A 27291-nucleotide genomic window follows, 5' to 3' on the forward strand; every position below is an offset into this window, starting at 1 on the left:
ATTCATCATATTGATGAGGTAGTCATATTGATTGATGAACAATGCTTGTTTTGTTCATGTCATGTGTTCTTATATTAAGAATGCATGTCTGGGAATTCATTTGTGCTTTTTTACTATGTAAAATCTTTTATGCATACTTTGTTGTTGTGCAAAGAGGTGTTTTCCTGTGATAATGACTCAAAGGGTCCCATGTAAAAATGATATACATCAATGTATGAGTCATTGTTCTGATCTCAAGTTGAGTCTTTTTTTATAATAATCACTGTAATAAAGTACTGTCACATTGACTATAATGCCAAACTATGACACACAGTTGACCTCACTGCCCGGAAAACCATGTATTAAGATTACCCTTTATTTAAGAAGCATCCTTTGTAATATTTTCTTTACATCCTGACATCCAACAATAAATCTTATTCTTTGACGAAGAAAGTATATTTTACTCTACAAAGTTAAATATCTGCATGCACTATATGTTTATAGTCAGATGGATGAATGGAAGACAGACGGACAGACAAACAGGGAGGACAGATTTAGATAGACAGAAGATGGGTAGAGAAGATTTATTGCCAGATAGATATTCATATTATTATTAAGGACCAAACAAGTCTTGCTGAGTAGAGTTTATTTAACCTGACTTTATAAATCTCTGTAATCTGGATTATAACATCATGATGTCATAATCCTACAGCAATTCTAAACGTCAGGTATTGTGATCATGAGGAATATTACGTACAATTGAGAAAAGGTTTAAAACCAAACAATGAAATACATTTGATATATTTAATTCACAATGTCCAATATGCACCAGGACATTATGTTGTATCAACATTGAATTAAACTTTGATGCATAACTGATATCCTTATAATGCAGATCACACGGGAGCTTTAAAATATGCTAAATAAAACCTCATAATAAACCTATAAAATCAAGAAAGGGAGAAACACAAAACCTTACAAAACATATTCCATAACATCATTTTAAGAACAGTTTCAATTCATGCTTTTCATTGTTTTGCTTGAAAATGTCTAAAGAGTGCCCCATCATCTAACAAGGCAAAGGGTTCTACGGTACAATCGTTACTATATCGGACTCCTCCCGTCATGCAGTCCGTCTACTCTGGAGGAGGGAATCTTCACAGGGAGCCGGTGGGCGGCCTCACATTCCCGTTCCTCCGTTCACGTGCATCCATGTTTATTCAGTGTTTTAATACATTCTGCGTTTTGAGAGTTGAGAACTGCGATGCGAAAGCGGACGACGGCGCAGACGTAAGAAACGGTGCCTAATACTGTGTATGAATTATGTGGATCGATGGCCTGTCAGCCTCCTACTTGGCGGCTGTCCGTCAGCCATAGGAGCGCGGCCCGGGGCCCATGGCGGCTGGTGGCGGGAGGGGTCCAGGCCCCCCTACACCGTCTGGGGAGGAACTGACAGCACAGAGCAGGGTAAGACCGGCGCCCCCCCCCCGCCCCATCACAACCAGGAGTACTGCAGTGTGGGGAGGAACACGGCAGGAGAGACGGTCCTACCTTCTGTTTTGGGGATGGGGGTTCCAGAAGCGGGAGTCCTAGAAGGGGGAGGGGGGGCGGGGGGAGACAGGGGGAGGAGTCAGAACACAGCACAGGCTTTGGGTGTCAAACGGAGGAAAGGAACAGAACACGACAAGACCTGACGTGTAACGTTATAAGAAACTCTACGTACTCCCAGACACACAATGTGTAACTATATGTAACTAGGTTACCTCTACGTACTCCCAGGCACACAATGTGTAACTATATGTAACTAGGTCACCTCTACGTACTCCCAGGCACACAATGTGTAACTATATGTAACTAGGTTACCTCAACGTACACCCAGGGACACAATGTGTAACTATATGTAACTAGGTTACCTCAACGTACTCCCAGGGACACAATGTGTAACTATATGTAACTAGGTTACCTCAACGTACTCCCAGGGACACACACGCACGATGCTCAGCTCTATATCTGACTACAGGGTACCCCTACGTCCCTCCAGGGACACACACACACACGATGCTCAGCTCTATATCTGACTACAGGGTACCCCTACGTCCCTCCAGGGTGCAGTGGTTCCTCTCATGCTGTTGACTCTGGCAGCAGACTGGCGTTCTGTTCAAGCAGCATGCCGTTAGCTACGGTACCGCCCCTCCCCACACTAGCAACACATTCAGCCCAGCGTTGCGCCCCAACGCAGACTGCCCCCCGGGTCCATGCACGAGGGGGCCGGGGAAGCGCGGGGCGTTTCAGTCTGGTGGAGACGCGGCGCTCCGGTTGGCTCCGGGATGTGTCGGGAGTGTTTCTGAGTTAAGGGGGGGGGGGGGGGGGGGGGGGGGGAGGGGGGATAGAGGAGGCGTTCTGGGCGCTACAGGGCGTTTGGTTAGAGGAGGGGGGTGTTGTCCGCAGCAGGCGGATTCGTGGCCAAGACTCATTCAGCATGCACAGGCTGGTCATCCACGAGCCTCGAGCACGACGCTTACTTGGAGGACGACTTAACACAATTTGTGAATTTTTTACCTGTTTGAGAAATATAAACGACAGAGGTTATATTGGGGCATTTGGGGAGGGCCTGGTCGATGTGGGAAAGAGGGAAACATGATACCTACTCATTGCTATTAGAATGCCGGAAACAGCCAATACTGTGGCGAGAATAACACCTGTGGTCCGTAATGTCTCATAATCTATAAGGAGGGAAAGAATCGTTACGATGGATTACATCTTAATATAAAGGATCAAACGTGAAGCATCACTCACTCAAACATACAGTATAATTCACAACCATCCTGATTCATTATTTATGTCAAACAACCTGGCTCAATGCCACGTTACAGAAAGCCCACCCACCGTAATGGAAGTCACTCTGGTCTGGGTACATCGGTTCTGCAAAGAAAAGGAAGGTTTATTTTCTGCCGATATCAATAGTGATGGACATCCCCATAGGCCCACAGCGGATGAGTTGGTACAATATCATCTCAAAGATAAACCTATAGTAGAGATGCATAGGTAAGGACACACAATTAACAGGAGCCTACGTCAGAATTGCGGCTTTTTTTTGTTGATCAATGAGACTCGCTTAGCTGGCGCTTTCTGTTCCGCATCCTGCAACTGATGCAGCAACCTCTTTATCTAACCTATTCATTGGAGATGTTGCACTGTCAAACACAAACGAATGCATTCTATTAAACGAATACTCTACTGATTGTAGCTCTAAACACAAATGCATAATTGATCTGTAATTAAATATAAGAACATTTCATCTTAATTAGACTGCAACTATCATGCAGCACCAGTGCTCAACTTTTGGCAAGCGGTTATTGATGCACCAATCTATTCCTCACGTCACAATTAAAAAAAAAAAAAAAAACGTCTTCTATTTCTCTGAACCTTACAGAGTCCAACCGTTTCTTAAATGACCCAAATTAAGAGGAATAAAACCAACGACAGACGAGGATAAACTCACCTTGTGTGGCTGACATGACGGCGTCTTGCGGCTTCTCTCTCCTTCAGTCTTAAAAAGGGTCCGGCTCTGAGGTTTTAAGGATGGCGAGTACAGCGACGGGAGAGAGAAGGAGAGAGAAGTGCTCCTGGACGGTTGGGTTGCTGCTGGACAGGAGAAGAGAAGAGCTGCGCCTTATTCCGCTGCACCGTCAGCTCCACACTGCGCACCCTGCTGGCCCAGACACGTCACTGCAGCGGATGTGGTGCACCGCCCACCGGCCTGCAGTGCACCGCCCACCGGCCTGCATGGCTGTATAATAAGAGGCGGTTTTCCATGGCTTATCCCCAAGAGACTAATACAAAGCAATGCGGTACCACAGCAGCAATAACATCAGCTGCTTTCCCTCTTCGTTGGGAATTTACGTGTACAGGTCAAAGCGGGTGTTTTATGCACGCTTGCAGCTACCGTGGTTAGTGTCGACAAAGGAAAATAAAATGTTATCAGTGTCTTCACCAGCATTATCTGTAGTCCAGATCTGCAGTGAAGTTGTCATGAAGCGTCGACTTGAGCACTGCGGGATGCTTGTTTGAATGTGTGCCCAAATAATCGATGACAGATCCCCCCCAAAGACATCTGATATTACGAGGGTAGACCACCCCCCCCCCTCTTTATGGGACCATGCCGTTGTTTTACCGCAGGATAGCCCTGCTGCAGAAGGCCTTGATGAGGAGCCTGCTCTACAGCCGACTGCATTGACGACCACGCGTGAGGTTCATTGCAGACCTGACATCAATGCAAATAAAACATCGAACACAGACAACGTAGTTTAATGTTCTTCGTAATTTTATTAAAATGTATCAGAAAAAGAACAGTTCACATTTAGTACTATACAATTAAAAATTGCCAATGGCGATAAAATAGAAAAATTAAGACAGAACACTGAAAGAATCAACCGAAACTTTGTTTAAGATTTTCACATAAGTAATTCAGGTCCAATGTCGCCACCTGCAGATAGGAGTCAGTACTGCTGACCACAAGAGGGTCTGTACTGTCATCTGCAGGTAGGATTTTGTACAGCTACGGAAAATAGAAAGTCGGAATTATTTTCTTTATGCGACAGAATAAGCTTTAGAAAGTATTCTAAAAGTAGTTAATTTTTTTAGGCATACTTGCATTACACCCACTCCTCTACAGGTGAATGAATCAGGGCTCTTAAGCTGTGGACAGGGTTCAAATTGTATTATTATTATATTTTTAATCACGCATTATGATTTCATGAAATTGTACGTAACCTACTATTGTAATCTGACTTTAAACACGGGGGTATTTACCGCTAGGAAGTCCTGCTTCTGCATCAGGAGCCTTAGGTCTGGGGGCACTACAAATAAAAAACAAATAATTAGGAACAGGATAGGACTAGTTTCCAAATGTATTTCCTTCCATTTTTAAGTTTTATTACCACCTTTTGTTTCTTACCTTGGCTTTTCACTTTTTGAGCAGCCACACTTCCGAGCTGATGAAAGAGGAGAACATCTCAACCTTTAAGTTGACCACATCAACATTAGCAGACTACTGCACATCTCTCGATCCAGAGACAGTCAGCAGTGACACCAAAGGGCAGCGGAGGCATGCCGCTTGGTGTCACTTGGTACTTACTGACGATGAGGGCAATTCCCAGGACGAAGAGGACCACAGCAAATACCATGCCTCCAATCCTCAGTGATTCATAATCTGAAACACAAATACACCAGAAGCGTCATGAAAGTCTCTATCTTTAGCCTCCTAGCTCAGAAGCTACATCAGGAGCTCTTGTGTTTACTCTCCTAGCTGAGAAGCTAAATGAAAAGCTCTTAAAAAAAAAATTGATTAAACCCATCATGAAATCTATTCAACTCCTTCCAAAGTTTAGGCCGGATTCAACCAACTGCAGGCCGGATTCAACCAACCAACTGTAGGCCGGATTCACCCAACCGACTGTAGGCCGGATTCAATCAACCGACTGTAGGCCGGATTCAACCAACCGACTGTAGGCCGGATTCAACCAACCGACTATAGGCCGGATTCAACCAACCGACTGTAGGCCGGATTCAATCAACCGACTGTAGGCCGGATTCAACCAACCGACTGTAGGCCGGATTCAACCAACCGACTGTAGGCCGGATTCAACCAACCGACTGTAGGCCGGATTAAACCAACCGACTGTAGGCCGGATTCAACCAACCGACTGTAGGCCGGATTCCACCAACCGACTGTAGGCCGGATTCCACCAACAGCTGTAGGCAGGATTTCAACTATTTGTTGGCAGTGGAGCGTTCTGACCTCTGGGTGAATGTGTTCCACTTCTTCATGAGAAAACAAATGAATGGAAAAAGGAAGCAGGCCTGACCCCCAGATGCTCCCCGGAGAACGGGTCACTCACCGTAGTTAAAGGCACTGTCGCTGTCTGCTCAAAGAAAACAAAAAGAAACACACAAATAAGAGCGCATTCAGCACCATCATAGACTTAAAACGTTACAAGAAAATAGGAGTTTTAGTAGTGAGTTCTAAATAAAATAAGTTATCATGGTGACGGTCTGGAGTTGAACATAACGATGTATGTACAACATATTTTCAGGTGGACCTGAAAATATCAATATATATATCAATATGTGATCTATTCCTCCATACTCACACTGGGCGTCGTCCATGGAAGAGGCTATTGAAGGAAGCAAGGAAGAGATTGTTAGTCAAAATGTCACAAAAAGAAGACTATAAATTGGGCCACAATAACTTCACAACATGCAATCAAAGGGAAATGCAAAGTGGGGTGATTGAGTGAGCGAGAATGAGACGTTTCGGTCATGCAATCAAGTAAGAACATGAATGCAGAAACAAAGGCATAAGTCTACCATGGGACCGCCTCATGGGCGAGCTCTTCAGTTTGAAACTGTTATTATATAGCAGGGCTATCCTGCGGTAAAACAACGGCATGGTCCCATAAAGAGGGGGGGGGGGGGGATGGTCTACCCTCGTAATATCAGATGTCTATATATTATTGTATCTGATAAATCGGTTTTGGTTTTTCATCAAAATGACAGAAACTAAGATTTATCTTATCAAATAAGCAAAAGCCCCCATGACCTATGACTACTTGGGAAGATGAACTAGTTTGAATATATTGTAGAAGGGGGGGTCCTTAAAACTGTAGAGAGGTCTAAATTAGGTGTAGGGTGGCGTAGATCTGTAGAGAGGTATAGTAGAGCTTGAGAGTGGTCTGGTATGAGTCAGCGGTGGGCTGTTAGAAGCCGGCACTGGGGGGCTGCCCTAAATGGGCTGACCTGTAAACGTGGGCGGCGGCCATGTTTTCTGTGCTGAAGCTTAAGAACACTGGAGAGGTATTCATGACTAAAGTCCAGAGGGGCTTACAGTCTGAGTTCCAGTAAAGCTTTAGGCTTTCATGGAAAATGAAAAATGAAAATTTTCATTTTCATTTTCCTCATGGAGGTAGAAATACTTCAATAACTCTTATTTCTTGCCAGCTCAATACCCTCAATGTAAACGTCTTCAGTACACGCTTGGAGACAAATGGTTTGGAATGTGGGAAAGCACCCTGAACATGGAACCTGCGATGTAGTAGCGGAGGGGCTAACACAGCTAGCCCCCCACGGAGCGGCTCTCTGGTCGGGAGCGCGGCGCTCCCCAGACATCAGCCCAAACAAGGAGCGAGTGAGGAGCACGGCGGGAGAACGCTACCGTCGCCAGCGGGCCGAGAGTGAGGTTGCTCACCCCAGGCCGGGGACAGCCAGCAGCACACGGCCAGTAGCACAGCCAGCTCCATCCCAACCGGTATGAGGACTGCAGGGGAACCTAGAAGAACCGACAGAAACCCCAGCCAATGGAAGTCGGGTGGAAAGTGAAAGTGAAACAAAAAATTACATTCGTTTACATTCCATAATTCATTCATCGCTTCTGGTGAAGCTGCTTTCTGATTCTAGCAAGCATTAAAAGGTTCTTTCCATTTCATGTACTTAACGATAATCAAGATAATCAAAAAGGCGTACGATTAATTATCTGCAGATCGGGTCATCGATGGATCTGCTAAACCCTTGCGGCCATAAGAGTGTGAGGTGTGGGTGGGTCCGAGCAATACTTTATACCCATGGTGAACACCATGACACATGGGGAACACACCATGATGCATGACGGTGTGTTCCCCATGGTGTTCACCATGGTCGATGCACCACGATGCATGGGCCACAATAACAAGAGTCCCGATGCTGCAACGTTAAACGGACTATATTAAGCTGCTGGTGGGTTCAGCTGCACCTCACATTTCTCAGTTCTCACGAGCACCGCGGTTTCCTCTGACAGAAGCTCACAGCTCAGATACACTTGATTCTGATACATCCAGACTCAACCCCCCCCACATGATGACGGCTCCTCTCTGGCAGAAAACTCCCAAGGTCGCATTCCCTGGTGTGTCTTACTGATAGTGGGAAAATAAAGCAACAACAGGTCCCTGGGCCTTTCCCTGGCTCCAGGGAGGCTCAACCAACCCAAACAGCAACCCCCCTGAGAATGTGAACATGGTATGACCCAATAGCCTGGCCTCTGGGGAATTTAACACAGAGCTTAAAGGTTTAAAGTGTCTATGTTAGGTTAAGGGTATTTTATCTATTAATGTGTTTATATTAGTTCAAGGGTAGTTTATCTATTAAAGTGTGTATATTAAGTTATAGGTCGTTTATATTTTAAAGTGTGAATATAAGGTGCAAGTGTCGTGCATTATCTTTTAAACTGTTCAATTAAAGTGTAGGATCTTTTGAAGTGGATTTATTTAGGTAAATAGTAGTTTTTAATAGTTAAACGATAAACCACACTTGATCAAATACTAAAACACACTTGAAAACTTAAGTTCGGTTTTTGTCTGATTATTTAAGTGTAGATCCTTCTCAGCTGAGCCACCTAACTATTTTAAACATTCATGAAACAAATCCCTTCATGAAATAAACATTTAAGTGTTGACCATGGAGGAAAAGTGATTATTTTGGTCGGTTCATGGAAAACTTTCAAACTCTTGAGTCACGTGTGCAGAAAGGCATTTAGTTTACACACTGAAGCGTTGATCAATGGGCGCAATTGTATTTTAACAGACCGTGTTTTCCTCGAATAACATCACCTTCTGAAGCACTAACACCTCTGAGACCTACCTGATCTGGGTTCTGTCAGCTGGTGTCCTGATGTTTTGATCGAAGGCAGAGAAAAACCTTTTATCTTGAACTCCAGCGAAGATGGTATTGATGCAGAATGCAAACGTTTGTTGATGGATATTAAACACCGTCCTGCAAGGCCTGTCCAAAAAATAAGCGGTCTTAAATCGGCTTCAAATTTTGGAGTAAGTTTCTTCAGGGGTCCAAACGATTAATCCCACTCGTGGGGAAGACGTGAGAGAAAGTGGGGGGCGTGGTGGTCGTTCCTCCGTCCCTACATTCGGGATTAGAGGGGGTGGCACTTGGGGTTGATCTCCTAAATAACCTGACCTCGTTCCAGGCGGTCTCCTCTCACGACGGAGCCCAGGGATGGGATGCCCCAAATGAGCGTTATTGAGAGAGAGGGCGGGACTTTCAGTTACATGGGTTTAGCGTTGATAGTGGGCGGTACTTCCGATAGAGAGGTATCCGATGGTTTACGTTATGCGTTTCAGGTATTCTGTTGTAAAATGATTCGTCAACGATTAATATTTATTATCGTTTTCATTGTTGTTCTTGTCGTGTTGTTATTCTTCTATCGCTGGGGACTGTTAACAGGTGTAGACAACTCTTAGGAAGTCGAAGACCGGAAATTGCGTGTTGGTAGACCAGGATAACGCCACAATTCTGGATCCCCTATCAGCGGAATATTCTGTCTCAGTTTGTGCAGCTGCTTACTATGTACTTGGTCGTTTGTGGATCTATAGCTAGGAATTTTGGACGTGAAATGAGGTGAAGCACGTTGGATGTATGCATGGTCTCGGGTTCAGAAAATGTTATATATTAAGTAATGCACCATTAGTATATTTAGCAGTACGACATCAAGACTGCAACCTGGGGCGGTGTAGCATAACTAGCACAGGCTTGTGGCTACCCGAGGTAAACCACACCACGCTGCCGAATTCCATCCTCCGTTCAGCCCCAATAACCTCAGTCAGTAGCAGAAGGCAAATACAGCAGTACAGTACTCGATTTAAATCTATATAATGCCGGCTGAAATACAAACGCCAGTTACTCCCCCTTCCTTTAGTTTTCTTTCCACTACCATTTAGGATTGAATATGTCTTAAGCAGAACTTCTTCCTCACAGTATGAAGCACAATTCATGGAATACGTCGCAACTTTTTAATGATAAAAATGAGCGACACAGTGTGCACATAAACCGCACATAAAGGCGACCAGAGTTAAAAACAACCTCACCGCTCCAGTAGAAGGCGCCGTTGAGGTCATTATTCACAACCTTACAAGTAGGCGAGCTTTCATTTCAAATCCACCACCGTCATTAAACTTAAAACACCAATTAAGAGCAAGTAATAAAAAAAAATAGATTTCACAATGATGGCTGTCAATAAACAAATAATGTATACGACATCCATCGTCAGTAAGTCATTAGAGTAACATTTCAGTGTATGTGAAGTTTTCACGGACATTTTGATGAGGGGGCGAATGCCATTGACGACCACGTGTCGGTGGTTGCCGTCTCTGGCGTGAACATTGTTGGAAACAATTTGGATCATGCAAGTACACTCTTCAACTCTTTTTTAATGCCGAAATGTTACTTATGTTAATGTGTGCCTTTAATATTGCATTGGGCGGGGTGCGGTTTTAAGATAATGAAAAGGTGCAGGTTAGTTCTTACCAGTAACACATGAAGCATATATATATATATATATATATATATATATATATATATATATATATATATATATATATTATAGCCTAATAATAAGCCACAATAACAGACTTGCCATTTATTACACAAAATATGGCAAACATAAAAGCCATGGCACCTTTTAATACGTAGTCATTACATCAAGATTATATTATGATGATCATACTGATTACATTCATAGGGTCTTTATCTCCATCAGGCCAGGGGGGGGTCTCAGTCGAGCCAGCAGGGGTCGTCAGTCCTCCAGCTGTCGGCCGTAAAGACCACCTGGCCCCTTGGGGTCTTCAGCTTATCGTTGCTGTTGCTGCTGAAGTTGCCACGGAGCCCACAGACTTTGCCCTGGTAGGTTCTGGGCAGGAGGATCACCACCTTCCAGTCCGACTCAACATCATGCAGCTTTTAATCATAGTCACTCTACCCCTGCCGTAAGCTCGAATCGAGATGGCTCCCACATATACGGTTGCAGGGCTATCATTTAACTCGTAATGATATGTACCCTGAATGTCCGTCCATTCTCATAACAGCCACATTGAGCCATGGGCACACAGGATTGTCCGTTGAATAGGAAGCCATCATCGCAGGTGCATCCTTCTGTACAGCTGCTGGGACCCTCGACCACGCCGCTGAGGCCAGGACACGCTACCCCGCAGTTATTGGAGCATACTGTTGGCCGGGCATTTCATGGCTGTCGTGAAGAAGAATAGACGGGATTTGAGGGCCATTTATTTTAACTAAGGTAGTATCAGTGTCATATTGTAAGTTAAATACATTACTTACGACCAAGCTGATCCGTCCTCCAGTTGACGTTGATTCCTGCCAAGTGACAGCGTAAGGCATAAGCAGCCATGCTGTCGCAAACCACCTTGCGGTCACCCTTTGATGCATATAATACAGCCACACATAATACATCTTCGGGTCTACTTAAGCTCTGCTTTGTTTAAAGGCGTTGCCGCCCATTATAGGAAGGCAGGCCTGATCTGTCATATTTTTAATTTGCCATGCAGTCGGGTCCTTTACAACCACGTTCACACTTGGCACTGCGAACCTTGACTTCCCAAGAGCCTGTGAAGACACTCAGGTCCTCAGTCAGACGGCTGTCAGGCTGCTGGTAGTCATCTTTGGGATTGTTGTTAAAGTTTCCACACAGGCCACTGGTCTGGCCTTTGTAGTTGCCAGGTACAGTAAGGGTGAGGAAGTAATTCAGGTCGTAGGTTAGAAGCAGGCCGAAGTCTGTGGCCATGAAGTAATGGACACCCTTCTGGTCGACATTCACCGCTTCATTATTACTCAGACTCAGAGGAAGGTAGTAGAGTACTCCATTAACCTAACGGAACAAGTGAGACACACACACACACACACACACACACACACACACACACACACACACACACACACACACACACACACACAACGATGACATTGCGTACAGAGCCTTTCATTTTCTACACAGCAAGGGTACACTTTATTTACTTTCCCTTCTATCTCACCCATGTCACTTCTTCGTCGGCGGTACACTTGCATTCCTTATCACACTTTCCATCGGGGTCGAAGACTTGGTGGAGGGTGTAGCAGCGGTCTCCGTCGACACAGCCACACTGTGAGACGGGCTCGTAGCGCTCCCCACTCAGGACGAAGCCCTCGTCACAGACGCAGCCCTCCCTGCAGGGTGCCCATGAAATCAAATCTTCTGCCGTCAAAGGTGAAGTTGTGGGGCTCTCCTTGGGCCCAGCAGATTCCAGGTTTAGCTAGAGAAACTGGGAAATACAAGCATCTATTAGATATTCATAAAAAATCTTCTTCCTAAATACATAATGCTTTAGCACAATATTTTGTGTACACTTTACCTGGCTGTCTGCATAGAGCTGGGGAACCATAGGAAGCCAACTTGAAGGTTCCTACGCCATAGAGTCCAAAGTTGAAACCCGAGCTGGAGAAAATGCGTACAGGTTCCGGTCTGAGGTTGACCTCACAGAAGGAGAACTCGGTTCCTGCTACGTCGTGCCAAGGCCAACTGGTTAAGGTTTTACCATCAATAGTCACCTCGTGTCTTTTGGCTTTCGGTGCCACTATGTAGGCCCAGTTTTGAAAGCCACTCTGTGTTACCAATGAGTCAGACAAGCAGAGTTCCTCCGTTGGCAGGATCGTCATCAGGAAAGTTGTCATAGTGCCGCCCGTCTCTCAGTTTGGCCCTGTTTTAAACCATGAGGACCAGAACGCCATGACTAGCCTTAATATACACAGCCTTAGGGAATGTAAAGCGAACCTCCTGTGACTGTCCTTTAGAAAGGACCCTCCGTGTCATATCGGTCCCAACCTGGATGTAGACGTTGGTGGGCTGCGACGCTACGATGAAGACGCTGTCGTGCTTATTCTGAAAACTCACAGGGGCCGCCATGAAGTGGGTTCCCCAGCTGCTGACAGGCAGCAACTGTTCATAAACATGGTCACACGTGGCAAATCGCGCGTTGCAGACGTTACCAGACATGATCCCAACAGGATACTGGGAGGAGATTCTAGACCCAGTTAGATCCAGTGTGCTCTGGAGCTCCGCGGACTCGTAGGGTGCAAGTATTTCTCGTACCAGAATCCACCTTTTACGTCGATCACCACCCTGTTGGTCTGCTTTCCGTTCGCCACTGAGAACCCTTTATTGTCAACGCCGTTAGAAGGAGTGAAAACAAAGTACTCTGTGCCCCACTTAGAGATGGGATAGAGCATCGCAGTGTCAGCCGTGTGTTTCTTGGAATTAAAAGCGGTAACCATCACATCTTTTGTAGCCTCGATTAACAGTTTTAGCGCTCTTCTTGCTTCCGTACTGCTCAATCCCAACGATTAGACGCACATTGACAGATTGGTCGGCCTGTAGGAATTCCTCCTTCAGGGAGTTCAGTGAAGCTACGTGCACCTACCTTCATATTTGTTGGCTGCTGGGCTACGATGGTGGTTGAAGAGCGAGGGTCTGCATAGTCTGCTTCACAGTTCTGCATGGAGCTGAAGGCAAACTCTTTTCCTGCAAATCCTCGACTTGCTGAACCTAGAACAAGGAGCATGTAATTAATAAATGAATAGCCATTTTGCCAAATAAGTAGTTATGAGTAAAGCCAAATGACAAGTGTAACAAAAAGGAAACATTGAAATCTGCTTGATTTTCTATTTGTTCATAGATGATTGTAGAAATTCCTGCTTGTATTTCAATGATGGAGCCAAAGACAGCTGAGCCAAGATGGATGTGATTACGGAACTTTTGTTTTAAGAAGATGGGATACAAATGTGGATGGGATATGAAGAAATAAAAGTATGAGTTCACTCACTAGGACTGAACATTGGCTGTAACTCAGATCTATATGTTGCAATGTCAATTACACACAATTATAGTATATGTATCATGTATATAGAATAAAAGTGAGAAAACTGATCTAACTATATAACAGACTAATACATAACAGAAATGTATATAACTCTACAACACCATACGATATAACTATAACACACTACTGTAAAACTCTATAACCAAATACAACCAAATACTGTTTAAATCTACAACCAACTGCCATATAACTCTATAACAGACTAATACATAACTCTATAACAGACTACCTTTTAACATCCTAATTTATAACTCTATCACACAAGATCACACACTTTTATATAACTATAACACAATATAACACACTATATATTTGTATAAAACAATATCACACACTATACTCAATATACACAATATAACAAATATGAACCACTACAACACTACAAATATCAACCCCTCTCAACAAACAAGTTATACAACAGGATTTATCCAAGGGATACATTTATTCTGCGGTTTATTTACCCTCCACCCTGTTCCAGTCCCAGGTGGAGTTCCTTAAACACCACCTTGATGTTTGAAACATTAAATATGAATTAAATTATCAAAAGATGCAGTGGGAAGCCGACAAATAGTGTCTGAATTGATGTCATCCCAATAAAGTACAAATGAAACAGGGGATACAGTTCATGTAATAAAATCCATTATATACAAAAAAAGGTGACTTTAAATTAATGTTTTGAAATGCTGCTATGAGTCTTAAGATGGTGTTCAAAGGTTTAATTTTTTTCAACAAATAATGTTTGGAAATAAAACAGGATATGCAAACTATTCTTTTTCATCATAAATCATTTTATGTCAAGAATCTGCTATTTGAAATTGAGTGAAAGATATCGAAACTAAAATGGTTTGATTTAAGCTTTAATTAAAAAAGATTATGCTCAGAAATTCACCTGCATATTAGCTACTAGGTACATTGTTAAACATTTCAGATTGTTGCAACAATTTTCTTTAGTTTTTTTACATTTTGATAACTAGAAACTATAATATGTCGGTTGATTGTGTCCCACTCACATGCATGTGAACTCAATACAACGTCCCACCCCTAAAACAAACACTGTGAATACTGCAATTTGCCTCCAGCTATCTGTTAAATATGCAGACAATATAACTCATTTGAGTGGGCCAATGAAAAGGAGACACCTGCAGGATATGTTCACAAACCAAACAAGTGGCCCCTGAAGTTACGCAGAAGACACAAGTGCCCCCTGAAGTTACACAGAACATACAAGTGGCCCCTGAAGTTACACAGAACATACAAGTGGCCCCTGAAGTTACACAGAACATACAAGTGGCCCCTGAAGTTACACAGAAGATACAAGTGGCCCCTGAAGTTACACAAAACACACAAGTGGCCCGTGAAGTTACCCACACAAAACATAGGACTTTTATGTTATTGCTTAATAATTGGGTAACCCTATGTTCCTCTTTGATAACCTTGCAGTCGTCCAATCCCATATGATATATTTCTAATACAAACACCTCATTAATGCATCATTGGGGCTTTGGCGTGGTTAAAACTTTTAAAACAACACATGAAGAGTCTCCCACAGCTGGCTATAGGCGAGGCACAGCGCCTTCGCCCCAAGGACCGACGCCTCAAACTCATTCACTTTCCACAATATGACGACAATGTGCGCTTCCGTTCATCTCCGAATCTGCTTTGAATCGGACCAAAAATATAGTCTAACTAATAGCCTGATAAACTATAATCCTGCCCTGTATAAAATACAGTGATGAATATAATACATGTATGGAATCAGTGGCCGGTCTCTGTAGAGAAGGAGAGCTACTTTCTGTCTGATAACGCACGGTATTCACATCCGATCACGAGTAGTCCCACATCGATAAAGACAATGTAGCAGCTTTTGACTGATTACACATTTCAAATACATGTGAATTATGCGTGTCAGCATGTGAAATAATTGCTGCACCATTCAATTCAGGGGAACAGCAAACATGCCCTTGAACACCGATGGAGATAATCATTCCCACTAGAGTGAGGTAAACACCGATGGAGATCATCACTCCCACCAGCGGGAGTTGCATGATAAGACATCTGCTGTTGACACAGTTTGCGTTTGACCCATTTTTGATAATCTTCAACGGTTTTGAAATGCTGCCAAACTTTATACATTTTCATTGTTTATTCTTCACCCCCAGCATTACGGTCTAGAATGTGCTCTACATAGAAATGATTAGGTATGTCAACCACCATTACACAACGCGTTTTTAAAACGAACAATATTTTAGTTCTTGAACGAAAACACAACCAAGCAGAACGTACATAAAGAACAACATTGTACAACTTATAGGCTTTTTCCTTCTAGAAGCCAAGCGATGCTGAGGTATAACTCACTAAGCTCCCCCGTCCCCACTCTATGTCCCGTTGTAACACACAGACCACTCTTTCGACACAATTCGACTATTAAAGACAACTACGTGACTTTCTATCGAAGATTCGGTTCACCGAGGATTCAAAGCCACCCCTTTAATGTATATATCAAACTAAAAGACAATCATTGAAAGATATGTCAAGGGAAAGTACAAGAAGATCAGATAATAAATAAAAACGTTCTGATTTAAATGGATAATGTCGAGGCAGACCTCAACTTTTTCGGAAGTTTGCTCCAGTAACCGGCTCTTGAGAGAACGCCTTTTTAAGAAGATGAAATTTGAGCGCCGAGGAATGACTGGATTGTCTTATCTCCATGGCTACGATCTATGGTGTCTAAAGTGTTATAGAAGCTTAACCCTCTCTCGGACGCGCACATCAACCACTGCACAGATGGAAAAAATATCAAGCGAACGGATGAGGGGATCATGATAAATGGGAGTGCACTTTTAAGTACTTAAGCTAAAATGGTTCGATTTAAAATAGAAAAAATTATGTTAAGAACTTTGCATACACATTATCACTCGATATATTGTTAAACATTTCGGATTGTTGCACCCAAAAAGCTGAACCGTTTCCCACTCCCCTGCAGGTGAACTGACAAGAACGTCCCTATCCCGAAAACAAACACTCTGAATCGTGCAATTTGCTTCCAGCTATCTGTTAAATATGCAGACAATAAACCTAATTTGAGTGGGCCAATATATAGTAGACAGAAAAGGAGACACCTGCAGGAAATGTTCACAAACCAAACAAGAGGCCCCTGAAGTTACACACAACTTCCCAGAGTTCTTCCCAGACCAACAACCCTCCAACACCAATCAGACCTTTATGTCATCGAGAAAAGGTTTTAAAAGCAAAATACAAAGGACGTTTTTTAATTCTCGTAAGGGACCTCTCTGTAAAGTTACACCTTTGTTTGCAGTGAACGACGCTTGAGGACGGGCAGAAACTAGGGCTCCTTCATCCGGCCTGACGTCCTTACTCCCAGCTGATCCCATTGGCCCCTTTGGGCTCCGTGTATTTGCTGTGGAGGGGGGTGAAACCAGCCCCCCCCTCTCTGCAGAGGTCAAAGCACCCAGTTGCCTTGCTCCCCTCTCACATCGGGTCTGGGTCGCGATACCAGTGTCGTCATCTGGTTAGGACCGTCTTTACCTGTACAGTCGCCCAGCATCCTTTTGGGGGTAGGCATGGCCTTAATGATGTTCCTGACATACAGCTAAAGCCATATGTTATAAAGAATGAAGAATGATTGGCAGTTTTCTATAGCCATTAGAGTGTGTACATTGTTAAGGGCAACTTCTTGCAATTAAGAGCCATTTATGCAAATATTTAGGCAACAAAAAGTAAACAATCTAAATAACCATTTAAATGAAATCCCAATGCTTAATTATGCAAATAAGTGGGTTCATGAGTCGGAGGCGGGAGAGTCCAAACTATGGACCGCGGGCCAACTGTGGCCCGCGGTCCATTTTGATTTGCCCCGCAGCAAATTCTAAAAATATTTTTCGAGATGGCGCTGTGGAGCTTCTATACCAAAAAAGAGGAAGCAAGTGAGTAAAGAAAATGTCAGACACGTTGGGAAAATGAATATTCCCGCTGATAGGTCGATGGCAAGTATGAGCGTCTGATTTGCAATGAACTGTGGCAGTTATGAAATGAAACCACAATCCTTGTCAGTAGGCCTACTCACAAGGTGCGGCTGGCTGATATAGACGTCTATCATACCAGACGCTCCTATCCTAAGCGACTTACAATAAGTACATTCAACCATGAGGATAAACCCCCTAAAAGTGCATGAATCATGCCAAAACGAATCAAACGAGCAAACTGGGTCAAGTGCTACATTGTTCCCCTGGTCCTGGCGCCACAAGGTTCTGTTGGGAGTCCACTTTGATTCGCTGTTTAGTGTCGATGAAATGAATGTCATATTAAGTCATGTTTATTGATTTGATTGAAACCCTCACTCGTCCTTCCCTACCTTGCTACGGTCCCAGAGCTGGATCGTAACGTGATCGACAGCAGATGGTAGGGTGTCTGCTGTCCTGACGTCAGTGGGGAGCTCGCACCACCGTTGTGGAGTCAGGAAAGAAAACAATCCAGGTTTCTGTTCCCACATAGTGAGGGAGAAGCAAGCCGATTGGCTGTCGCAGAGCGTGCTGGACGTGCTGGGGCGTTTGGTCTGACCATGTCCTGGATGTAGGACGGGCGGGCCTGAACCGTCGCAGACCCCCATGTACCAGCGACTTGAACTGGTGGCAAGCAGCCAGCGGCAGCCAGTGCAGGGTGCAGAGGAGCAGTGCATTGTGGGAGGATTCGGGTTGAAGCCCAGCCGGCCTGCTGCCCTCTGGGCCGCAACCGTAGCCCGGGGCGGTCTTCCTGGTGAGGCAGCGTGGGCAGCGAGGACCAGCTGGTCGCCCAGTGACACCACAGAGCTCTTCGCCCGCTGTATCAACCGAGATCGATCCTGCATGCGTACAACAATTGTCTAAACACAAAGCCGAAGCCAGCGTGACATGGAGAAGGTCCTCGATCAAACTATAATTTCCCAGTCACTGAGCCGTTGCTCAGACGCCGTGAAGCGGCCAGTTCCAATCTCAAGCTGTTTATTGTCAGTGTGTGTTAAAGTTCACAATGCGGCGACATCAGACTACAGACGTCTGGATGTGTCTACCAGCCTTCAGGTGTTTCTGTCTGACACAGCGAGCGCCAGGTGAACTGGGCGTCTCCACGGTTACACCTGGCTGACGGCGGTGGGGCGTGTGCAGCGTTGGGGGGGCGGGGCCTCGAGGGTCTCCAGCTGACTGGAGTGACTGCTGGCCACGCCCCCGATGGCGGGGTGGTAGGCGTGGTGCAGAATGGGCAGCTGGACAGACATCCTCCTCCTGCGGCTGGAAGCACAACACACTGGTGACAGCGCTACACACAACACACACAGCACACACAACGCAACACACTGGTGACAGCGCTACTCACAACACACACAGCACACACAACGCAACACACTGGTGACAGCGCTACACACAACACACACAGCACACACAACGCAACACACTGGTGACAGCGCTACTCACAACACACACAGCACACACAACGCAACACACTGGTGACAGCGCTACTCACAACACACACAACACACACAACGCAACACACTGGTGACAGCGCTACACACAACACACACAGCACACACAACGCAACACACTGGTGACAGCGCTACTCACAACACACACAGCACACACAACGCAACACACTGGTGACAGCGCTACACACAACACACACAGCACACACAACGCAACACACTGGTGACAGCGCTACACACAACACACACAGCACACACAACGCAACACACTGGTGACAGCGCTACTCACAACACACACAACACACACAACGCAACACACTGGTGACAGCGCTACTCACAACACACACAACACACACAACGCAACACACTGGTGACAGCGCTACACACAACACACACAACACAACACACTGTTGCTAATGCTACACACAACACACACAACACAACACACTGGTGACAACGCTACACACAACACACACAACACAACACACTGGTGACAGCACTACACACAACACACACAGCACACACAACACAACACACTGGTGACAGCGCTACTCACAACACACACAACAAACACAACGCAACACACTGGTGACAGCGCTACTCACAACACACACAATGCAACAAACTGGTGACAGCGCTACACACAACACACACAACACAACACACTGTTGCTAATGCTACACACAACACACACAACACAACACACTGGTGACAACGTTACACACAACACACACAACACAACACACTGGTGACAACGCTACACACAACACACACAACACAACACACTGGTGACAGCACTACACACAACACACACAACACAACACACTGGTGACAACGCTACACACAACACACACAACACAATCAACACCACACACTGGTGACAGCGCTACTCACAACACACACAATGCAACACACTGGTGACAACGCTACACACAGCACACACAACGCAACACACTGGTGACAGCGCTACTCACAACACACACAGCACACACAACGCAACACACTGGTGACAGCGCTACACACAACACACACAGCACACACAACGCAACACACTGGTGACAGCGCTACTCACAACACACACAACACACACAACGCAACACACTGGTGACAGCGCTACTCACAACACACACAACACACACAACGCAACACACTGGTGACAGCGCTACACACAACACACACAGCACACACAACGCAACACACTGGTGACAGCGCTACACACAACACACACAGCACAACACACTGTTGCTAATGCTACACACAACACACACAACACAACACACTGGTGACAACGTTACACACAACACACACAACACAACACACTGGTGACAACGCTACACACAACACACACAACACAACACACTGGTGACAGCACTACACACAACACACACAACACAACACACTGGTGACAACGCTACACACAACACACACAACACAATCAACACCACACACTGGTGACAGCGCTACTCACAACACACACAATGCAACACACTGGTGACAACGCTACACACAGCACACACAACGCAACACACTGGTGACAGCGCTACTCACAACACACACAGCACACACAACGCAACACACTGGTGACAGCGCTACACACAACACACACAGCACACACAACGCAACACACTGGTGACAGCGCTACTCACAACACACACAACACACACAACGCAACACACTGGTGACAGCGCTACTCACAACACACACAACACACACAACGCAACACACTGGTGACAGCGCTACACACAACACACACAGCACACACAACGCAACACACTGGTGACAGCGCTACACACAACACACACAGCACACACAACGCAACACACTGGTGACAGCGCTACTCACAACACACACAACGCAACACACTGGTGACAGCGCTACACACAACACACACAACACAACACACTGTTGCTAATGCTACACACAACACACACAACACAACACACTGGTGACAACGCTACACACAACACACACAACACAACACACTGGTGACAGCACTACACACAACACACACAGCACACACAACACAACACACTGGTGACAGCGCTACTCACAACACACACAACAAACACAACGCAACACACTGGTGACAGCGCTACTCACAACACACACAACGCAACACACTGGTGACAGCGCTACACACAACACACACAACACAACACACTGTTGCTAATGCTACACACAACACACACAACACAACACACTGGTGACAACGTTACACACAACACACACAACACAACACACTGGTGACAACGCTACACACAACACACACAACACACACAACACCACACACTGGTGACAACGCTACACACAACACACACAACACAACACACTGTTGCTAATGCTACACACAACACACACAACACAACACACTGGTGACAACGCTACACACAACACACACAACACAACACACTGGTGACAGCACTACACACAACACACACAGCACACACAACACAACACACTGGTGACAGCGCTACTCACAACACACACAACAAACACAACGCAACACACTGGTGACAGCGCTACTCACAACACACACAACGCAACACACTGGTGACAGCGCTACACACAACACACACAACACAACACACTGTTGCTAATGCTACACACAACACACACAACACAACACACTGGTGACAACGTTACACACAACACACACAACACAACACACTGGTGACAACGCTACACACAACACACACAACACACACAACACCACACACTGGTGACAACGCTACACACAACACACACAACACAACACACTGGTGACAATAATACAGAAAACACACACAACACACACAACACAACACACTGGTGACAATGCTACACAAAACACACACAACACACACAACACAACACACTGGTGACAATGCTACACAAAACACACACAACACACACAACACAACACACTGGTGACAACGCTACACGTATAAAACACACAACACACACAACATAACACACAGGTGTCCCCGCTACACACTGACAACACACAGGTGTCCCTGCTACACACACAACACACACAACACACAGGTGTCCCCGCTACACACTGACAACACACACAACACACAGGTGTCCCCACTACACACACAACACACACAACACACTGGTGTCCCCGCTACACACACAACACACAGGTGTCCCCACTACACACTGACAACACACACAACACCCAGGTGTCCCCACTACACACACAACACACACAACACACTGGTGTCCCCGCTACACACTGACAACACACACAACACACAGGTGTCCCCACTACACACACAACACACACAACACACTGGTGTCCCCGCTACACACTGACAACACACACAACACACAGGTGTCCCCACTACACACACAACACACACAACACACTGGTGTCCCCGCTACACACTGACAACACACACAACACCCAGGTGTCCCCACTACACACACAACACACACAACACACTGGTGTCCCCGCTACACACTGACAACACACACAACACCCAGGTGTCCCCACTACACACACAACACACACAACACACTGGTGTCCCCGCTACACACTGACAACACACACAACACACAGGTGTCCCCACTACACACACAACACACACAACACACTGGTGTCCCCGCTACACACTGACAACACACACAACACACAGGTGTCCCCACTACACACACAACACACACAATACACAGGTGTCACCGCTACACACTGACAACACTGACAACACACAGGTGTCACCGCTACACACTGACAACACACACACCGCCGCACTCTGACAACACACACACCGCCGCACTCTGTCCACAGACCAGCCCCATGCCGTCTCTACACAGCAGGCCTCACCGTTCTGGGCTGTTGGCTCCGCCCCCTCCGCTGCCCTCCCGGGGTCCCGGTGTGTCGGGGGGGCCGCTGATCTGAGCCGCCGTGCTGGACCTCTGGACGGAGCGCCCCCCGGACGGAGCGGGCGGCGCGGGGTCCGGTCCTGCAGTGGCCCGTCATGTGGGAGGGATTAGTGGCAGCTCCCCCCGCGGCTACGCCGTCTCGAGGTCTTGAAGCTCCCGTGACACGCCACCAGGAGTGTGTGTGTGAATGTCCGTTACACGCCGTTTTGAAAATCTGCCCCTTCTGACACCACAAGTGGGCGTGTCCACCTAGATGTACGACGGATGGATGAGCGACTTTTGCTACGGTCCACTGGGTAGGCTGGTGGGCTGATCCGTCCAGCACCCATCTAGGCGGACACGCCCACTTGTGATGTCATAAGAGCTTGATTGGCTTGTAACGGGTAATCACACTCACACCTGGTGGCATGTCATGGGGCCTTTAACCAAGACTACTCTATAGTGTGGTAGGACACTATATTAGTCCTACCACACTTTGATGAACTGGTATTAGTGCAGAATACATCTCATACACGCCCGGTCGTTTATAACACAGTTGTCGTACATATTTGACGGATGAAACAGAATCTCCGAAAAGGAATGAATGAATTAATCCATCAATTTCATGTTGAGCAGAAGTAAAGAATAGAAGTGGGTCGTAAAAGGTTAGCTAAAGCATGTAAAGGTTAGCTGTAGCATAGGACCACTTTGTGGTCCTATGCTACAGGCCCTCTCTCCTTTGGCCTACTCTCCAGTCGCTGTCCGTGAAGGCACCTAAAATGAATTCAGAACAACCATTGAGTTTCTGCAGTGCCGGGGCGGTGTCGTCATGGAGTTTACCGGGGGCGTGGCCTATGTGGTCGGAGATCTGTCGGTCCGGTGGGGGGGTGGAGTCAGTCTCCGTGGTGATGGCATCCATCTCTCCGTCCAGCTTCAGAGAGAGGAAACCTTCATCATAACCATCATCCTCTTCCTCACCATCACAAGCATCATCAGCACTACCACCATCCTCATCGTCTTCATCGTCGCTAGCATGAGCTGAAGTGGATGTTTACTATAATGTTTACCACACCATAATAAGCAAAATTAACACAAACAGAGAATTCTCAAAATCAATACTATTTACCAGCGACTCTGACAAATGTTTAGATACATATAGTCAAATTAACCGTGCGTTAACCTGTCTTCTTCTTCTCCTGAGCTCCTGGTTCTCCGTGGTCAGTCGCTGCACCCTGCCCTCCTGGCTCTCTGGAGCGCTGCGCTGAGTGGCGCCCTCTGCTGGAGGAACACTGCAGCACACCTCACCGTCAGGCTCCGCCCCCCTGGGGCCAGCAGGCCCGGGCTACAACACAGCAGGGGCTTCAGCTGGATCAGGGGGTGAGCTCAGCACACACACAGGCTGGGCACTCCACAGCCTGATGTCTGTCTAGACAAGCTAGACTTACATCAGACTTATGGGTTGTGTCATCAGCCCTCGTAGACTAGTATTCACTCTCTTCTTGTATTTTTGCTGTGGAATTTAAAAAGCACTTTGAAGTGTCCTAAACTGCACTATACCACTCTTCATTTATCAAAGGAACTCAAACAGCATCGCGCTGTAGCTTAGCTTCTTTTTTGTTTCATTTCCACTTCGGATCTCACGCTTTGATCGATCCCAGCCTCACTTGTCACCCGCGGTGTAAAAACCTAAACTGCTAAATTAATCAATTATTAATTTAGCAATTAACTAATTAATTGCTAATTGGTAAGTTGTTATAGTGTAATTTAAAGTGAAGTTCTGTCCGGTGTGAGGAGGACGACCGGGGTTGGGCTGCAGTGGGAGGGGCCTTCCTGGGGGCGGGGCTGACCTGGGCCTGGACGCCCCAGACCAGGAGCGCGGCGGCGGCGGCGAGGATGGCGAGGGAGGGCAGGAGGAAGAGGAGCTGGGGCTGCAGGGGGCTGAGGAGGGACCCCAGCGCCCCCAGACTGCTGCTGGCCGCCACCGCGAACACGCTCAGCGCCACCCGGTGGCCCTCAAGGGTCCCTGCCCGTGTGACGTCCTTCCTGCTTCTGAGGGAGCCGGCGAGGAAACAGGCCAGACCCTAGAGTAGAACACGAGTGATGCACCACCTTAGAACTGGGAGCTGCCCAGAACAACCAGGGTATTGTGGTGGTTGACACTGGGAGCTGCCCAGTACAACCACACAGTTGTTTTCACTACACTACATTAGAAGTATATGTATCTGGCCCATTTTAACACTGTGTTATGATGATTGCCAACACACACATTAGTTATTATATGTACCATGCACATTTTAACGCAATGTCATTATGCAGATTTGGATCATTCTTACGCATTACTTTTTTTTATACTTTTGTGTGTTATTAAGGAAAATATGTGAAGATACCCCTCGGGCATGCATTGATAAGATAGAGTAAGATTTGGGAAGGTAGGAGGGGGGTAAAGGGGACACGGGTCACCATCCTCACGTTTGACGACTCATCGTTTAAATCGAAGCGATGTTCAGACCAAAATGTCCATGATATTGAAACCTGAAGTTACGGCGTAATGTGTTCACTGACCAGCAGGGGGCCCTTGTAAGCATAGAGGGCGGTGAGCCACAGGTCCATGTTGGAGCTGACGCAGCAGCTTGTGTCGGCGCTGACGCCGTCCTGCTCCTCTTCTGCACCCCTCTGATGAGGTCCAAGATGAACACAAACACTGGTGGTACCGTCCCGCTTTAGACCTGGATCTTCCTGTCAAGCTACTGTCTAGTGCCCTCCATTAAGGGGCAAGGCGCTCGGTCAGTAGAGCATCATACCTCTGAGACTCGCTCCACCCTCCTGAGAGGATCCAGGGCCTGCCAGCAGCATAAAACAAACACATCCAACAGAAACATGGCAGCCAGCGGCCAACATGGTCTGCCGTTGTCCTGAGAGAGAGAGAGAGAGAGAGAGAGAGAGAGAGAGAGAGAGAGAGAGAGAGAGAGAGAGAGAGAGATAGAGAGAGAGAGAGAGAGGGGGGGGGGCGGAGAGAGAGAGAGAGAGAGAGAGAGGGGGAGAGGAAACACAGTGAGTCACTAAATGCTGAATGAATATCCTTCATATCTGAGTAAATCTTTTAAGATAAGAAAAACGTAATGGATCTCAGAGGGGATCCTGGGTATCATTACCAGTTTCCCGGTGCCCGGCCAGGGGAGGGGATGTCTGTAGATGTTCAGACTCCTGGTGGTCAGAACGCCCAACACCACGCAGTGACCCAGAGTGAGCACCCACAGGCGGACCTGAGGGAGAAGCAGACCTCCTCAAACCAGACCAGACCTCCTCACACCAGACCAGACCTCCTCACACCAGACCAGACCTCCTCACACCAGACCAGACCTCCTCACACCAGACCAGACCACCTCACACCAGACCAGACCTCCTCACACCAGACCAGACCTCCTCACACCAGACCAGACCACCTCACACTCAGACCTCCTCACACCAGACCAGACCTCCTCACACCAGACCAGACCTCCTCACACCAGACCAGACCTCCTCACACCAGACCAGACCTCCTCACACCAGACCAGACCTCCTCACACCAGACCAGACCTCCTCACACCAGACCAGACCTCCTCACACCAGACCAGACCACCTCACACCAGACCAGACCTCCTCAAACTCCAACAGCATTATTTGGATTTAATCAAAGTTCTTTTAGAAGTGGTTCTTGATTGCGACCTTCAGAAGTTATAAACCCTCTGAAGTACACAGGACACATGTTTGGGAATAGATCTAAAACATCAATGCTCGCATTCCAAAATCAATACACACAGAAATTAAAGTTTGGCTGCCATCTTACCTGTCCCATATCCTATCAAAACATAATCAACCAACGAATCCCATGCGAATTTGTTTTTTTCCCATGGAAACATGACACAGTGATACAGCGCTCCAGTGTCGATGTAGCTCAGCCCCAATTGTACCAGTGTGACCCCACTCTGCCAGCGGGCCACCAGCAGGGGACTCACAGAGCAGAGAGGATCCAACCACCTGGCGGGGACCAGGGCCTCGTCCAGCCCGGCCAGGGGCACCCAGGACAGGGCCAGCAGCATGCCCAGGACGAGGAGGTGGTCCAGGGGTCGACCGCAGCCTCTCGGCTCCCTGGGAACCAGACAACCACTTTCTATTTGCGTGACTTCAACGTGAATTGAATGTGATGTTTAGAAGAATGCTTCATTCTAAGATGTTCAGAATCAAAGAATGGACTAGAATAGATAC

The 27291-nt window shown here is 46.5% G+C and overlaps 1 protein-coding gene and 1 long non-coding RNA gene across 2 annotated transcripts; both read right to left on the reverse strand.

The window, feature by feature from the left end:
• Positions 1-548: 548 nt before the first annotated feature.
• Positions 549-2554, reverse strand: LOC307088003. The gene is made up of 2 exons (XR_013812528.1): positions 1531-2554; positions 549-1428 (listed from the first exon to the last, which is right to left on the reverse strand). It is a non-coding gene; the product is annotated as an uncharacterized lncRNA (long non-coding RNA).
• A 1773-nt stretch (positions 2555-4327) lies between these two features.
• LOC307072239 (FXYD domain-containing ion transport regulator 6-like) lies at positions 4328-8928 on the reverse strand. The gene is made up of 9 exons (XM_079731463.1): positions 8650-8928; positions 7226-7306; positions 6132-6155; positions 5880-5903; positions 5117-5191; positions 4937-4973; positions 4792-4838; positions 4630-4677; positions 4328-4537 (listed from the first exon to the last, which is right to left on the reverse strand). Exons 2-8 carry the CDS (start codon positions 7275-7277, stop codon positions 4673-4675), a joined length of 264 nt encoding a protein of 87 aa, XP_079587589.1. The 5' UTR covers positions 7278-7306; positions 8650-8928; the 3' UTR covers positions 4328-4537; positions 4630-4672.
• Between the last annotated feature and the right edge of the window lie 18363 nt (positions 8929-27291).

The sequence above is a fragment of the Pollachius pollachius genome, assembly GCF_949987615.1.
Source record: "Pollachius pollachius genome assembly, chromosome: 1".
NCBI classification, from domain to species: Eukaryota; Metazoa; Chordata; class Actinopteri; order Gadiformes; family Gadidae; genus Pollachius; species Pollachius pollachius.

Coding starts and splice junctions, on each gene's coding strand:
- LOC307072239 (XM_079731463.1), bottom strand. CDS start 7,277: ATGGAGCTGGCTGTGCTACTGGCCGTGTGCTGCTGGCTGTCCCCGGCC. Junction 5,192..5,879: donor CGACAGTGCCTTTAACTACG/GTGAGTGACCCG, acceptor TTTGTGTTTCAG/ATTATGAATCACTGAGGATT. Junction 4,839..4,936: donor TCAAAAAGTGAAAAGCCAAG/GTAAGAAACAAA, acceptor TTTTATTTGTAG/TGCCCCCAGACCTAAGGCTC.